The sequence below is a fragment of the Neovison vison genome, chromosome 3, assembly GCF_020171115.1.
Source record: "Neovison vison isolate M4711 chromosome 3, ASM_NN_V1, whole genome shotgun sequence".
Lineage (NCBI taxonomy): Eukaryota > Metazoa > Chordata > Mammalia > Carnivora > Mustelidae > Neogale > Neogale vison.
The window spans coordinates 140,208,905-140,226,092 of record NC_058093.1 but is presented as its reverse complement, the minus strand read 5'-3'; the positions used below and the strand labels follow the sequence as shown (position 1 = coordinate 140,226,092).

The 17,188-nt window shown below is 48.3% G+C and overlaps 1 protein-coding gene across 7 annotated transcripts in view; it reads left to right on the top strand.

Moving 5' to 3' along the window:
- The window catches only part of ZNF532 (zinc finger protein 532), a 105,098-nt gene that overhangs the window by 33,104 nt on the left and 54,806 nt on the right, over positions 1 to 17,188 (top strand). For all 7 annotated transcript variants that reach the window (XM_044242887.1, XM_044242886.1, XM_044242885.1 and 4 more), the window contains one exon: positions 14,122 to 16,484. In XM_044242887.1, coding sequence (XP_044098822.1) covers positions 14,139 to 16,484 — 2,346 coding nt within the window. In that variant the 5' untranslated portion in view covers positions 14,122 to 14,138. The remainder of the gene's footprint in view (positions 1 to 14,121; positions 16,485 to 17,188) is intronic.

The window sequence follows — 17,188 nt, the reverse complement described above, 5'->3', positions numbered from 1 at the left end:
CCACCCAGGTGCCCCAGAAAATAGCATTTTAATAATGCTGATGCGTTGGTGCTTTGCGTATGTATTACATGTTTTCACTTACACGGCCGTCCTGTGCAATGGCTGTTGTTACTGGTGCCCATTTTTAAAATGATGAAGTTGAGGCTCTTTGAGAAAACCCTTACGAATGGGTTCTCTGACACGGCCAATGGAGGGCTGTGTGTGTGTTGGGAAGATTCTGGGCCAAGAAATCACGACACCCAAGATGGAAAGGTGTGTCTGCCGGGCATACCTGCCGGGTGCGGCCTGGCGGTGGTTGGCCCTCACTCAGCTGGATAGGGACTGTGGGTCAGGCCAAGGAGTTTGGCTGTGGTTTGGAAGTGATTTGAGGATTTTGAATGGAGGGCAGTGATAGATATGGTTGAAATGGAGTTTAGCTGGTTGAGTCAGGCAGTCCTGAATGAGAGGATGGGGAATCAGGTGTTGTCTTTGTCTAGATGTGAGGTGACTCCATTCACAACAGGAGGAGGGAAGGCATTCTAGAGAGGGCAGATGTGATGTTTCTGAGGAAAATGGGCAGGACTCCGTGAGAGAGAAGTAGAGGGGATACTCTTATTTTGAGTGTCTGAGAGAAAAACAGTATAGGGGGAGGGGAGTCTGATTTTTGAGGAATAGGTAGATGGGGAAACTCCACGGAAGAGGCTTGAAATGAGGTATGATCGTAAATCTCTCTCAGGCCCTTGAACTGGATATCTCAGAAAAAAAAAAAAATTAGGTTGGAATCTCTCTCAAGTGAGTGGCTGTGGTATGACATACAAATGTTTAGTGAATCAGGTGTGTGTTTGAGAGAGAGAGAGAGAGAGAGAGAGAGAGAGTGTGTGTGTGTGTGTGTGTGTGTGTGTGTATCAGAAGTCTGAAGTCCAAACCTTGGAGAATGTGTGAGTTAAATTGCCCCTTAGAGGTTTTAAGACACTTTCAGCATATATTGGGGGACAATTAGCTCAGCTAATTGTTTTTTATTCCTCTGTAGGTCTTAGTAGGTAGCATTTTTTTAGAAATAGTAGGTAGCATTTTTTTTGCTTTTATTATTTTTATATAGTTTTCCTATAAAAATTATATTGTTAGGGGGCACCTGGGTGGCTCAGTCAGTTAGGTGTCCGACTCCAATCTGAGTTCAGGTCTTGGGGCCTCCTTAAAAAAATTATTTAGTTAAGATGGAAACTTTGTGGTAGGAGTATTTTACCACAATTAAAAATAAATAAATGTATTACCTTGTTCTGTTTTCCTGCATGCAGGCCATTCGTTGTATCGGCTTCACAAGTGGATTGCAGTGGATGACTGGGAAAGCGTTCCGCATACACTTTATTTAAAGGGAAGCAGCAGTTTCTGTTTATGGCTGCCAAAGTTTGGATGGCAGATCCCATTTACAGTGTTACCGTGGAAGGAAAGGCCAGCTTTGTTAGAAGATACCTAAATCCTAGTGAGAGGCATAAACAATTCATTTATTTCCATGTGACCTGTACGTCCAAACCTTTATTTAGGAGGAACTTTATTTTTAAGGGCAGGGGAGGGGCCAAGGAAGAGGGAGAGAGACAGAATCTCAAGCAGGCTCCATGCCCAGTGCAAAGCCAGATGCTGGGAGGGATCTCATGACCCTGAGGTCATGGCCTGAGCCCAGACCTGATGCGGGGCTTGATACCAGGATCCTGGGATCATGACCAGAGCCAAAGGCAGATGCTTAACGACTGAGCCACCCAGGTGTCCCAATTAAAAAAAAAAAAAAGTTAAGTCATTTTGATTTGTCAGTGACTGACCTTGAGGCAGCTTATTGGTAAGAGGATAAAAGGGAAAATTAATCTCCCCATACAGAGAGCTGTGCCGTAAACATTTTAGGAATACCTTGTTTGTAATGCTGTTGGCCCACCCAAGTGTGGCCTTTCTCCAGGGACTGCTCGTCCCCGTCCCTCTTCACGTTTCGTGCCCTCTACCCTCTTGGCTAGCTGTTCATCAGCTCTTTCTTGCTTTTATTTATTTATTTAAAAAAATTTATTTATTTAGGGCGCCTGGGTGGCTCAGCGGGTTAAAGCCTCTGCCTTTGGCTCAGGTCATGATCTCAGGGTCCTGGGATCGAGCCCCGCATCGGGCTCTCTGCTCAGCGGGGAGACTGCTTCCTCCTCTCTCTCTGCCTGTCTCTCTGCCTACTTGTGATCTCTGTCTGTCAAATAATTTTTTTAAAAAAGTATTTATTTATTTGATGGAGAGAGAGAGAATGAGCAGGGGGAAGGAGCGGAGGGAGAGGGAGAAGCAGACTGCCCTCTGAGCTCGGAAGCCTGATGAGGGGCTCCATCCCAGAACCCCAGGATGCCAGAACCCCTGAGATCATGACGTGAGCCGAAGGCAGGTGCTTAACTGACTGAGCCACCCAGGCTCCCATCTTACTCACTTATAAAAAACAAACTAACTGAAGCCTGTGATTTCTTTAGATTTCCTCCGTTTTTACCCGATGCCCTGTTCTGTTCTGGCATCCCATGCGGGATGTAAGGTTACATTTGGTTGCTACATCTCCGTACCCCTCTCTTGGCTGTGATGCTTTCTCAGACTTGCTTGTGTTCCATGACCCTGTGCTTCGGAGGAGCGGAGGTCGGTGGTTTGCAGAGTGGGCGGCGGCTGGGCTTTGTGCAGGGTCTTTCTCGTGCTTGGACTGAGGAAGCCTGTTTCTGGGGTAACATGCTGTTCTCCTCACATCAACGCGGGACCTGCTCTACCTGCAGGTTACCACTTTGGATGCTGACCTTGGTCATCTGGCTCGGAGAGGGGTTGTCAGGCTTCTCCACCGGAAGTTACTCTTTTCTTCCCTTTCCGCACTGTCCTCTTTGGAAGAAAGTCACTTCAGGAGCTGGGAATCCTCTTCCCCTGCGGAAGAGGGGGGCACCAGGGTTGTCACTCAGAATTCCTCTGTGCGGGAGGTTTAGCTGCAGTATCCCGTTGAGACCTTTAGTCCTTTGTGTCATCAGGGACTCACGGGCTTTTATTTTATACTTTGGGTTATAATCCGGCGCTGCTTTGTTTGTTGCCCGAGTCGCGCCAGCTCTGGCCATGGCCCACTCTTTCAGTTGACCTATGTGTCCTTGTCATTGTCGTCGTGTCGTTCCGGGCCCTTGTTTCCTTACCAGCACTAGGTGCTCCAGGCCCCTGTTGGGTATTTCCTGCCTGAACCTAGTATCAGCCAGTAGTGGGGAATGCGTCAGAAACCGTGATTCGTGTGCTGCTGTCCCCACTTTCGGTCTTTGCCAGGCATCTGCACCAGCGCTGGGCTCACCTTCTCGCATGACTGATTTTCTTCTTCACTTTGCGAATCTTTCCGTAAGACTGCCAGGATATGGTTTTTGTCTAGCTGTCAGATTTTTTTTAGGGTTTTGTTTGTGTATTTGGCAGAGAGAGAACACAATCAGGGAGAGCAGCAGGCAGTGGGAGCGGGAAGAGGCAGATTCCCCTTGGAGCTGGGAGCCGATAGGGGACTTATCCCAGGACCCCAGGGTCATGACCTGAGCTGAAGGCAGATGCTTAATGACTGAGCCGTCCAGGCGTCCCTAGCTGTCAGACTTTTAGAAGACTACATCAGTACAAAATTACATTCTGGGGCGCCTCAGTTGCTTGTGTCTGACTCTTGATTTCGACCCTGATTGGGATCGGGTTGTGGGATCGAGCTGAGCACAGTTGGCTTGGGATTCTCCCTCCTCCTCCTCCCCGTGCATCTCCTGCTCGCGAGCATATACGCAGATGTACACGCTCTCTCACGCTCTCTAAAATAAATAAGATCTTTTAAAAAAAATTATTATTTCTTGGGTGGGGAGTTAAGCAGCTTTTTTCTGTGGCCTGAGTTTCAGTATCGACACTGAACAGGCATCTGGCAAACAGGATTGAATTTGGGTCGATGATATTTTTGGTCTGCAATTTGTATCTTTTATTACACTTCTCAAGAATTTTTACAGATTTGTGAGCCTTCGGGAGATAGTTAAAAACTCATTAACGTTAAATTTTGAGCATTTGGTTTTATGAAGGCAAAACAAATAGATGAAATAAAATGGACTTGGGAACTGGAGGGTTGCATCTGCCTTTCCCAATTTACAGTGTAGCTTTGATGACGGGGACTGCCAAGGGTAGTGACAGAGTTAAATGAAGGAGATTAAAGCAAAGTGTAGGCGACTGGAACAGTATGAAAATTCACATCTTCAGGATGTAATTTCTTCTATATTTGCCCTTCATGGGAAATCCTATATGAGAACCACTTTCTTGTTGAGTGTGAATCTCGAAACAGATGGAGGTATACGTTATTTTCTTTTCTGTTCCTCAGATCACATTAATTATTGATTGATTTTTTTTTTTTAATTAAGCAAGATTCAGAACTTTAGAGGGTTATATAATTCTTGGGGCTCCCCTGGGAAAACCTTGTTTGCAGGGGTTCTGAGGATTTCGAGAAGCCCCATCTCTTAGGTGTGACCTTTGCCAATGTTCCATCCATCTTCAGGGGAGAGCGGCTGTTGGTGGGAAGTTGTGCAAACGGTGAGGTGCTGTGTCCGGATGAACTGTAGTTCTGCTGTGATTTGGGGGCCGTCGGGAGCAGGTGGGCTCTGATGAGGACGGTGCCGTGCCGACTCTGTCTGGGCATCTCTTCTATCTACCGCCATGGTTCTGACCTGGTGGGTTTGATTTGTGCCCCAGTCTCTAACTCTGACCCTGACCGAGGCTCGCAGCCCGGCCAGTGGGCCCTGTGTGGGATCTCCCATCCCCCCCAGCCCCTCAGGGCCAGCCTCCCCACCCGAAAGTGCTGTCCACTTAGCTCGTTCCTTCTCTTGCTCAAACCCTGTGAGAAGGAAGGTTAATAATCACAAACCATTCTCCACAATGCGGTCCTGAATGCTTGGCCAGGAAGGGGTCCTGGCCCTGGGTGTAGATCTCCCAGCTGGTTGTGGGGTGACAGGAGGAGGAACGTTCCTTGAAATTCTCCGACCAGTGGCCACTCCTTGTTTGAATCGGGTCCTTTCTGTGCTGTGTGTTTGACTTTGACAGTGCCCTCTCTCAAATAATCGTTAAGTACCCAGTCCTTCCTGTATCCCCGGGGCTGGGTATATACTGTTACCCTCATTTTTTAGGTGGAAAATTTTCTGGCACGAGGAAGTCAGAGCTGGAGGGAGGCACTGTGCCCTCCCACCTGTGGTCTGCAGGTGTTGTGTAGCTGTGATGTTGAGTGCTCCTTCTCTGCATCAGGGTTTGTCCATAGAAACTAATTTATTTTAGGAAACTGTATGGATGGGTTTTGTGTGCTTTTCCTGATTATTATTCGCTGAGCGACAAGAGCATAGGTTGGTAAGTTACCTCATAGAGCAGCAGAGAGAAGTAAATAGGATATTCATCATCTCCCTCTGCACCCATTCATTATTCAGTTAACAAATACTTCTCTTACGACTGGTAAGCAAACCACGTGGGAAAAGTTTCAAACTTTCTAATAACCAGTAGTGTAGAAATCAGTATGTAATAAGTTATCTTTTTGCTGCCTTAGATGTTTGCTAATAAATATTTATGAAGTTGAGAGACAGGATGAGCTTAAAATAACTCCTTTTTAATGCATAAAGGCAGCAACAGAAATTGGTATATCCTTTTGGGAAATCATTTTGGCATTTGTATTCATGGATCAGAAAAAAAGGACCTTTGGTTAGATCAGAATTTGGGGACTGCCGCATTTTTCTTTTCAGAGATTTAGAATAATTCATTAGCATGATAATCAGCTATCCTGCTGGAAAGAGTCTGTTCCTGTGTAGAAAAACCAGCATTTACTATGTGTATTTCAGCCTTGTGTTGGCGAGAAGCCTAATAAGATCCTACAGAAGTCACGTCTGTTTCATTGCTTGTGAAATGCTGCCTGAGGGCTTTTCATGTTTTCACAGAAAAGGTGAAAATCATCGACATAACCCGGACAGGGCTCAGGAGGAACAGGTTGGGAGGAACATGAGGGCTTTAGGTTAACTTTGCCACGCAGCTGGGGGAGCCAAGTGGAGCACGAAGCAGGCAGGTCGGAAAGGTGGCTCTGCAGGTAGAATTAGGGCTGAATGTGGAAGTGCCTCAGTTCTGTGAGCCGGCAGATGGTGGGGACCGTGGGAGTTGCTGCCGCTGCCCTTGGACACAGGGAAGTATAGAGTCAGACAGGACCCAGGCGGGGGGGAGGGGAGAGCCAGGGAGTCAGGAGAAGTCTGATGGGTTCCTGGTGGTGCTGTGGGGTTCACGAGAGGCAAGGATGCCTGGGGCATGGAATTCTGCTGTAAGACCATGGCGGCGGGAAAGGATGCAGGCCCCGGAACGGGGCCGTGGTACAGAGCGTTTTCCAGCCGTGATGTGCTTGCTTGATTTTTGTTTAGTAGCTGGATACGACTAAATGATAGTACTGTCTTCATTTAGCTATTTTGAAATTACTATAACTTACAGAAGAGTTGCAAAGATCCCACAAGGAGTTTCCAGGAACCCTTTACCCTGCTGTCCCTGACCACCCTGCGTCATGAAGACACCGTCATCACAAGGAAGCCGTTATCCCCGGTACACTGCTGCTAACGAGGTCGCAGACCTTACTCTGATTCGGCAGTTTTTGTACTAAGCGGAGGAGAGAGTATGTACACGTTTCCCTCCTCTGCGGCCTTACAGCATACGGTCAGGATTGTGTTTTCTCGGGACTTCAGCTAGTTCTTTCTTTTCCCTCCTCCCGCACACGGATACTGGTGACGGTGACGGACTTAGGTCCTTTGTTACTGTTGCTCTACATTTTGGGCCTCCCGTTATTCCTGGTCATCTCCACCCCTCTTTACATAGAGTAAATTCTTTGAGTCTCCACGAATACAAAGAAATACGTATCCACCCCAAAAATGGTGATACAGAACAGTTCCTCCACCTCCAGATGCCTTCCTTCAGCCTGGATTTTAGCGGTGGTCTCAGGAGTGGATTGCAGAGGGGCTGGGACGGAGCTAGAGGTCCCTAATTTGTCCCAGCTGTTGAGCACTTGCCTGGAGGCGGCGTGCCCACGACAGGGCACTGGCAGTAGGGTCTGCGGGCTAAGATTAGCCTCTTTATGCCAGCAGGTAGAGATGACAGGCGTGGTCGAGACGGCAGGAGAGGGGGGCGGCCAGCTCGCAGTGGGTTTGGAGGACTGGCTTGCGATGGCCAGCTGTGCGGGAGTGGGAAAGGTCAGAAGGTAGGAAGGGCTCTAGGAGAGGTCTCGCCTGATGCCCGCCGTCTCTGAAGCTCACGGCAGGGAGAAGGCAGTATGAAGCAGGTAAGGAGGAAGGTTAGGAACTGCTGGCAGCGTGGGAGTCAGCAGTGTGGAAGAGAGCTTCGTGGAGCCAGGGGAGACTGGGGTTCCCCAGGGGCGGGGATAAAGAACAGGGATCTGCAGTCTTCTCTAGAAGTTCTCCTGGCCACTGGAGAACCTCCGTGGGAAAAGCAAAGGAGCTCATGATGGCTGAGCTTTGAGAGTTTGGATCTAAGGGGGACCTTCCTCAGGCGCGGTGACATGGGAAATAGGCCAAAAATTGCTAGTTGAGCTTCTAGAAGGGCTGAGGTTTGTAGAGACCCTTTGCTCATGTGGCAGGGTGCTCTGCTGGCTTCTCCTGAAGGGCTGAGGAGAGTGGAGGGGCCAGGAGGGCAGGGAGGTGCCTGTGTGTATTGCCTTGAGGGCAGTACATAGAAGAACCACAGGGAAGGGCTGGTTTTATTCTTGTGTCTCTCAAGGTTGTACCCTGGATACTGTGGTGCTGTGTTTGTATTTCCAAGAAGGGGTTTGAACTTTCCCATCAGTTACATTTCAAATCAGGAACACTAAGTTTCTTCTTTTAAAGATTTTTATTTATTTATCTATTTGACAGATCATAAGTAGGCAGAGAGGCAGGCAGAGAGAGAGGAGGAAGTAGGCTCCCCGCTGAGCAGAGAGCCCCATCCGAGGCTAGATCCCAGGACCCTGAGATCATGACCTGAGCTGAAGGCAGAGGATTAACCCACTGAGCACCCAGGTGCCCTAGGAATGCTAAGTCTTAACTGAAAAAGGACACCCTACCTTGGCCAAAGTATCTGCATTATTGAGAATTGATACAAGGATCATACCAAGATGGATAGGATTTAGTGAAACAAGTAAATCTATTACGGATAAATAGCAACTGTATTTACTAATTTCTTGTTAATTCACATGGAATTAGCAAAATGTATATTCTGTTCTCTTCATCCTGTGTGCAAAATGTCTTTTTTTAAAAAATTTATTTATTTATTGGTTGGGGGGGGAAGAGACCAAGCAAAGCAGGGGAGGGGCAGAGAGAGAGAGAGAATCCCACGCAGACCCCCTGCTGAGTGTAGCCTGATGCGGGGCTCGGTCATGACCTGAGCCACCTGAGCCGAAACCAAGAGTCAGACGCTCAACCGGCCCTTGATCTCAAGGTCGTGAGCTAGCCTTGCTTTGGGGCTTCATGCTGGGTGTGGAGACTACATTCAAAAAAAGGAAAAACAAAAACGTTTTATATTTGAAGGAAAGGCAAGGAGGTTAGAAGTATGAGTTATGTTCATTACTCAGTGAGTGATTCTTCAGAAAGGGCTTCGGTGTCCAGACGGTGCTAGAAAATAGTGACGAACATAGTCCCCCAGAAGAGTAACAGGGCTTCTGTTATCACAGTTCTTCGGGAAGTTTGTGGAAGACTGTCAGGGTGGTCAGTGTGTACTATGGTTTTCTTTAGGATTACTATGATTTAGAGTTTATTGGTTTTCATGAAATTAAAACGTTCGTTTCTCCACTTAAATGGTGGATTTGATGTGTGTTTGCTGTCCAGATTGGCCTTTGCCTGGTCATGTTGGACGCAGAACGGTGGCTGGGTCAGACCTGGATGTAGGCTGGGTGAGGCACAGGCAGGTGGGCGTCCGGGGGTGATCTGAAGTTAGCACTCCCCGGCTAAGTGATGCCGGAGCCTTTTACGCCGCTGGTCTCTAGTTTGAAACTGGAAAGCAGGTCCCGGAAGGGCGGTCTCTTTCATCACCAAGTGTACAAAGGACGATGAAGGGTGAATAGGTTTTTCTTAAATTTTTCTTGGACCTGATAACTCTTGACTTTGGCCAACAAAGACAAAATAGCTTTCTATAATTTTAAGAGGCTTTGGTAAGAAAGGAAATGTTTTGTCCATGTCAGGAGAGAATAAAGCGATCACATGACAGACTCGAGTTCTTTTAGTTTCCATTTCTGTAAATAGGCCTAGCATTCCCTCCTCCCCAATATTTTCAGTGGGTAAAAGGACATTCTGCATTAGACACAAACGCTATTAGTGAATCCTAGGTTAGTTATATGGGGTTTAGTTTTAAATTAAAAGACTGTTGGTGCCTTTGAAGGAAGGTATGTTTTATGGAGTACGAATGAAATACAAGACATTATTACAACAACTAAAGGTAATTCTGTCCGAAAACCAAGCTGTCCAATGAAAGAGATGCTCAAGCAAGTTCCCTGTCCATTATCTTTTATTTTTTTAATTTAAAAAAAATTTTAAAAAGATTTTATTAATTTTTTTTGACAGAGACACAGTGAGAGAGGGAACAGAAGCAGGGGGTAGTGGCAGAGGGAGAAGCAGAGAGCCCGGCGCGGGGCTCCATCCCAGGACCCTGCGATCATGACCTGAGCCGAAGGCAGACATTTAACTGCTGAGCCACCCAGGCGCCCCTGTCCATTATCTTTAAAAGAAAAAACTGAAATTTATTTTTGTAATGTTTTCAACACAGTGGTTCTTCAGGACCAGAATGAAAAATGGAGAGAAAACTTTTAAATATAAACATTTCTCTTTGTACCTGATATAACTGGGAAATGAAGTGGGAGTTAAACATTCTGTTCCCCCAAGTGGGGAATTTGCTCTCGCCTTCCAGAATGCAGGAAGGGAGCAGGTGATAGGTAGTGGGGTTGTGAGGGTGACAAACATTTCCGGAAACCAAGCCAGAAGTGTGCAGTTACAGAGAGCGGTGTTCGTACATCGGTTCTGTAGCCCTGCAGACGCGGGTCCCCCCGGCCGTGATGTTAGGTTCCAGGCAGTGCCAGTGCCGTGTGCACGTGCTGGGCTTTGCACAGTTTTCATGACTGTCCTGTGTCTGTGACCTTCACATCTGGATTCCTTCCGGTGAACCAGCGGGGCTGATTCAGAGTTTCTGAAACCTCCGCTGAGTTGCCATCACCCCAGTGCTCTTCAGAAGGTCCCATGATTTTGCCCTCAAGTCCACCCCCTTCCCGCCGAGAAAGTATAAATCTTAAGTGACACAGAGGGATGGGAGAGCGGGGATGCGCCCATGGTTCGACGGAGGGAGAGTTGCTCCTGAGTGGGGAATGTCCTCTCAGCCCCTGGGGACATTCGCAGGCTTTGGGGATCCTCTCTGGGGTGTTCCAAGCCTTCACTCTGCTTTGGCTGGGCGGGGGCGGTGAAGTGACAGGAAAAGACGTGGGCGGTGTGGTGGACACCGTCCTGCCACCGACCGAGTGACAGAACGCTGTGCGGTAGCGCGGGCGTCCCTGCGAGTGGGTGGGACAGCAGGGCCCTCGTGTCAGCAGGAGAGGAAGATGAGGTTCACGTGTTAGTCTCCCCCGGGTGCCTGCGAGTGGGCGCCCGTCACACTGCAGATCCAAGCTGTCACTTGCACAGCCCGCTTTGTTCTACGGGAGACCTTTTATCATCTGTTGGAATTGTGTGTCCTGGGCCTACCACCTGTGAGTCTTTGAATAGCCTTTTATGTTCTTTTTGTTCCTGAACCGACTGCCCTCGGGAATGAATGATGGGAAACTGGATGATGTTTTTTGGTCTAAGGAGAGGGCACGTGACATAAATCCGGTGTCACCGTAAAGAAAGGACGGAGAGAGGACAGAGCCTGTCCACTCCCTGGGACCTCTAGAGCGTGGGTCCAAGCTTTGGATAAGTGGTGGCTTAAAGAAACATTACCCAGTGTTTCAACTCTCTTCAGACCGTTTCTGCTCTGGTGGGAGTTGGGCAGTAGTTGGTGATTCTGTGTCTTAAGTTCTCTAAAAACCATGATCTCTACACTTCGGTCAGCGTGCTTGGTAGAGATCAACCACAGGGGCTGGGTGCTTTGCTAATGATGATTTTATTTTATTTTATTTTATTTTAGTTTTTATTTATTTCTTAAAAATTTTGTTTATTTGAGAGAGAGGGAGAGAGAGAGCGTGTGTGCATGCACGAGCATGAGGAATGGCAGAGGGAGACAGAGAAGCAGACACCCCGCTTAGCAGGGAGCCCAACGTGGGGCTGGATCCCAGGACCCCGAGATCATGACCTGAACCAAAGGCAGACGCCTAACCTACTGAGCCACCCAGGTGCCCCCTTAATGGTAATTTTATCATGAGTTTCCACTTACAAGTGCCATTTGCTGCTTAAAAATAAATATAGTGACATTCTGGGATTATTCCTAAGTGGGTGGACTCTTGCGTGGGTATTCTCTGACAGATGGATTTTTCATTCCCTGTATTCTGCAGTTTAAATGTTCAATTTCATTCTAGAAAGAAAATCATAATCACAGAATTGCACTGAGTATGACTCGTCATAGATATTTTCATAACAGTATCAACTTAGAAGTGTTGATGTTTTCTCGGGGCTATAGTTTGATGCTGAGGATACGGTATTCCCTGTGTGTCCCGCAGCATCCGTCTGAGAGAAGGGTGGCCCTGGGGTGTTTTCTCTCCAAGCAGACCATGTAGGGAAAGGCATATGTGACTTCTTCAGTCCTGTATTGACCAGGAGAAACATGAATGGAAGGTGATTTGTTCTATGGCTCTTGTTGAACCAAGCCTGCTAATTTCTTCTTCAGTCATAGTTTTCCACCCAGATAATGAGCAGCGTTGGGATGTGTCCCGAAGTCCGTGAGTAAGCCAAGGAGGGTGTGTTAGCGCCTACTGATGGGCTTGAGGTTTCTGTGTTTTCAGTGGTATGCCCTTTGTCATCTCAGTAGGAAGTCTGCCTTGCCCCCGTGTAGGTTTTGTTAGGAATGCGTGATTAGGGCGCCTGGGTGGCTCAGTCAGTTAAGCGTCTGCCTTCCCTTCAGGTCATGATCCCAGGGTTCTGGGATGAGCCCCGTCCGACTCTCAGCTCAGTGGGGAGTCTCCTTTTTCTGCTCCCTCTGCCCCTTCTCCCTGCTTGTGCCTCTCTCTCTCTCAAAGAAATAAATAAAATCTTAAAAAAAAAAAAAAAAAAAGAAAAGAAAAGGAATGCATGATCTCTTGCATTTCGTACCAAAAGAAAAATCGTTAAATACTTTGGTAGAATGTGGAGGACAATTTCTCAGTGATGTAAAGAAGATTTAAAGAAGGAACAAAATAAATTTTAAAAAATCTTTAAAAAAAGCGGGGCGGGGCGCCTGGGTGCCTCAGTGGGTTAAGCCTCTGCCTTTGGCTCAGGCCATGATCTCAGGGTCCTGGGATCAAGCCCCACATCGTGCTTTCTGTTCAGCAGGGAGCCTGCTTCCCCCCCACCCCTCCCTGCCTGCCTCTCTGCTTACTTGTGATCTCTGTCTCTGTCTCTCTCTCTCTCTGTCAAATAAATAAATAACTTTAAAGGAGAAACAGTAGTAAGTATTGAAGATGAAAGAGCCTTAGGAATAAATGTATTTAGATCAGTTAGGCTGATTCTTGCATTGAAAGTTGCCTAAAATCAGCTGCAACCCTCTTCCCTTCTGACATTGAACTTTGCTTCCTGTTTTCCTTCTTTTCTTGACTGCTTGCCTTTCTCCACAGCAGAAAGAAGGAGTAGGTCCAAAGGTTCCCTCCTTTCCTGAGGGTCCCAGAGCTGGGGAGTGACAGATCTGGGCCTGGGCCTATCTTTCTGATCAGTCCAGTGTGCTGGCCCCCGGCTCGTGGTGTGTTAGTCATGTGGCATTTCTGGTGCAAAGATGAGCGAGACATTGCCATCTTCAGTCAGCTGACAGATCAGTAGGTATGAAGAGACAAGTACACACACGTGCTGGGCTACATACCAGAAGGTCATAGAAACAGAGTGCTCTGAGGTTCAGGCAGGAGGAGGGATCTCTCTGGTAGTGGAGCTTCTCTTGTGGTCTCTACGATCCTGTGTTCTCTGCAGATGGGGTGAAGGGTACCCTTTAAAGACCCCAAGCATTTCATGCGTTCATAATCATTCATCTTTAGCCATGGGTATGACCATCCTTTCTCCTAAAATGCTTGTCCTTTTACCGCCCAGGATTTTGCTGACATTAATGGGAGCACTTTACAGAATGTGACCCACCCCAGTCTGGCCCCAGTGCAGAGGAGAAGGCCTGCCCTCGGGTCCACGTGTACACGCCGAGGGCAGCGTCAGCCACGGGGCCATGGCCTGGCAGCCACAGTCGGCTGGACAACATCTGTGCCAGTGGAGTGGCAGTTAGGAAATGACCTTATGTTACCTTCGGCACTGAAAGCACTAAACCAAGGAGGGAGAAGGAAGGGATGCTATTCATTTTTTTTTTTTTTTAATCTTTCCCCTAACATAATAGAGAAAATTAGGATTTGATAAAAACTGATTAAAAAAGCTTCTTAGGAATTTTTTTTTCTTTTTTAAATCTCGGGCCAAACTTTATTAGCAGCAGATAGCCCCTGGTGGGCTGGGAGGCTCATGTGTTGTGTGGGTGAATTGAAATCTGTAATTGGTTTTTTGATTGTCATATATTCCTTTAATGTGATAGGCCAAATGTGATGGTGACCATAATCGCGCACATTGTGCCAGTGGAACTGAGTGCTGTAGAGATTAAAATAGGTTTGGGAGTAGCTTTTTGTGAAAGCTGTGTGTTGAATCCAGTGGTAAAGGACAACTTTTGTGCTGTACCTGTACCAGTGAACTTCATTCTCGTTTGAGAGCCCACCGTGCTGGTAATGCCGCGCAGCATTTTGGGGGAAATTGGTTTGAAGCTGTAATTACCAAGGCTTTGTACGTGTTCTCTGGGTGTTCGTTCACTCAGTTTCCTGGTTTTCCGAAGCGCAATTACCAACCCGCCCGTTCTTGCTGATCATCACTGTGTAAGTCCTAGAGGGATGTTTATCTCCTCATTCTAGAGTGTTCCTTGCTGATGGAATTATTTCTGTTCGTTTGACAGAACATTTGATCAAATTCATGACCATGGGGGATATGAAGACCCCAGACTTTGATGACCTCCTGGCAGCATTTGACATCCCAGATATGGTCGATCCAAAAGCAGCCATCGAGTCTGCGCACGATGACCAGGAAAGCCACATCAAGCAGAATGCGCACGGGGACGAGGACTCCCACACGCCCTCCTCTTCCGACGTGGGCGTCAGTGTCATCGTGAAGAACGTTCGGAACATCGACTCCGCCGAGGGCGCCGAGAAAGACGGCCACAATCCCACTGGCAATGGCTTACACAACGGGTTTCTCACCGGGTCCTCTCTCGACAGTTACGGCAAAGATGGATCCAAGTCCTTGAAAGGAGATGCGCCTACCTCAGAGGTGACTTTGAAAGACTCCACATTCAGCCAGTTCAGCCCCATCTCAAGTGCTGAAGAGTTTGACGATGACGAGAAGATCGAAGTGGACGACCCCCCAGACAAAGAGGACGTGCGCTCTGGTTTCCGGTCCAACGTGTTGACGGGGTCGTCTGCCCAGCAGGACTATGACAAGCCAAAGGCACTGGGAGGGGACAGCGTGAGCAAAACTGGAATCTCTCCTGCAGGCAATTTAGATAAAAACAGAGCTGTTAAGAGAGAAACAGAAACAAATTCCATGAATCTGAGTGTTTACGAACCTTTTAAAGCCAGAAAAGCAGAGGAGAAGCTGAAGGAAAACTCTGAAAAGGTGCTTGAAAATCGGGCCCACGACGGGAAGCCGAGCTCGGAGAAGAGCGACCCGGGCCTCGGCAGTGTTGCACTGTCACGGTCAAAGCCATCGTCCAAGCTGTCCTCCTGTATAGCTGCGATAGCAGCCCTCAGTGCTAAAAAGGCTGCTTCCGACTCCTGCAAAGAGCCGGTGACCGACTCCCAGGGGTCCTCTCCGTTACCTAAGGAAGCGAACGACAGTCCCAGAGCCACGGAAAAGTCTCCTGAATCCCAGAGCCTCATCGACGGGACAAAAAAAGCGTCCCTGAAGCAGCCGGACAGCCCCCGGAGCATCTCCAGTGAGAACAGCAGCAAGGGGTCACCGTCCTCTCCCGCAGGGTCGACACCAGCAATCCCCAAAGTCCGCATCAAAACCATTAAGACGTCTTCTGGAGAAATAAAGAGAACAGTGACAAGGGTGTTGCCGGAGGTCGATCTGGACTCTGGGAAAAAGCCTTCTGAGCAGACAGGGTCCGTGATGGCGTCGGTGACGTCTCTCCTGTCCTCTCCGGCGTCGGCTGCCGTCCTCTCCTCCCCGCCCAGAGCACCTCTGCAGTCGGCGATGGTCACCAATGCGGTCGCCCCTGCAGAGTTGACCCCCAAACAGGTCACCATTAAGCCCGTGGCAACCGCCTTCCTCCCAGTGTCTGCCGTGAAGACGGCGGGCTCGCAGGTCATCAATCTGAAGCTTGCTAACAACACAACGGTCAAAGCCACGGTCATATCTGCTGCCTCCGTTCAGAGTGCCAGCAGCGCCATCATCAAAGCCGCCAATGCCATCCAGCAGCAAACCGTTGTGGTGCCAGCATCCAGCCTGGCCAACGCCAAACTCGTGCCAAAGACTGTGCACCTCGCCAACCTTAACCTTCTGCCTCAGGGCGCCCAGGCCACCTCTGAGCTCCGCCAAGTGCTAACCAAACCTCAGCAGCAAATAAAGCAGGCAATAATCAATGCAGCGGCCTCTCAACCTCCCAAGAAGGTGTCTCGGGTCCAGGTGGTGTCCTCCTTGCAGAGTTCCGTGGTGGAAGCTTTCAACAAGGTGCTGAGCAGCGTCAACCCCGTCCCAGTTTACATCCCCAACCTCAGTCCTCCTGCCAACGCAGGCATCACGTTACCGACCCGCGGGTACAAGTGCTTGGAGTGCGGGGACTCCTTTGCCCTCGAAAAGAGCCTGACCCAACACTACGACCGACGCAGCGTGCGCATCGAAGTAACGTGTAACCACTGTACCAAGAACCTCGTTTTTTACAACAAGTGCAGTCTCCTTTCCCACGCCCGCGGGCACAAGGAAAAGGGGGTTGTGATGCAGTGCTCCCACTTGATCTTAAAGCCAGTCCCAGCTGATCAAATGATTGTCTCTCCGTCAAGCAATACTTCTACTCCATCGTCCGCTCTTCCAAGCTCCGTGGGGGCCAGCACACACACTGTAGCGAAAATTCAGTCTGGCATTACCGGGACCGTCATATCCGCTCCCTCGAGCACGCCCATCATTCCAGCTATGCCTCTAGACGAGGACCCCTCCAAGCTGTGCAGGCATAGTCTGAAATGTCTGGAGTGCAACGAGGTTTTCCAGGACGAGACGTCGCTGGCTACACACTTCCAGCAGGCTGCAGATACGAGTGGACAAGTAGAGTATCCCTTACATTTTGGTGTTTCGGTGACGAATCCGTAGACATGAGTGCTCTCTACATTGTCCTCGATTTTCGGGGCGGGGGCTCAGTCAGATGGCTGTGTGTGTGTGTGTGTGTGAGATGCGATGCGCAAGAGAAAAGTTTTCATAGAGTTGTACAATATTGAAAGGGAAGGTGCTTTTTTTTTTTTTTTTAAAGATTTTATTTATTTATTTGACGGAGAGAGATCACAAGTAGGCAGAGAGGCAGGCAGAGAGAGAGAGAGGAAGGAAAGCAGGCTCCCTGCTGAGCAGAAAGCCCTATGTGGGGCTCAATACCAGGACCCTGAGATCATGACCTGAGCTGAAGGCAGAGGCTTTAACCCACTGAGCCACCATTTTTTTTTTTTTTTTTTTTTAAAAACAAACTGTGTACTAGTTGAGTTAGTGGCACTTCAGATTTAGGGTAAATGAGTTTGTAATTGTAGGCATATATGCAGGAAGTCTGAGATCTGACCAATGAGAGGATCATGCCTTTGTATGAAATGTTCAAGTCAGGTTAAATCACCTGTTGAGTTATTAATGACAGTTTGGAGATTTAAAAAAAAAGTCCTCATGTTATTTAGAATTACTGTCTTGTACAGTTAAACAGACTTCATTGGTGCCCACTTATATGGTGTGCCTGTTTACTTACGATGTCGGTCCAGAAGTATCTTTAGTAA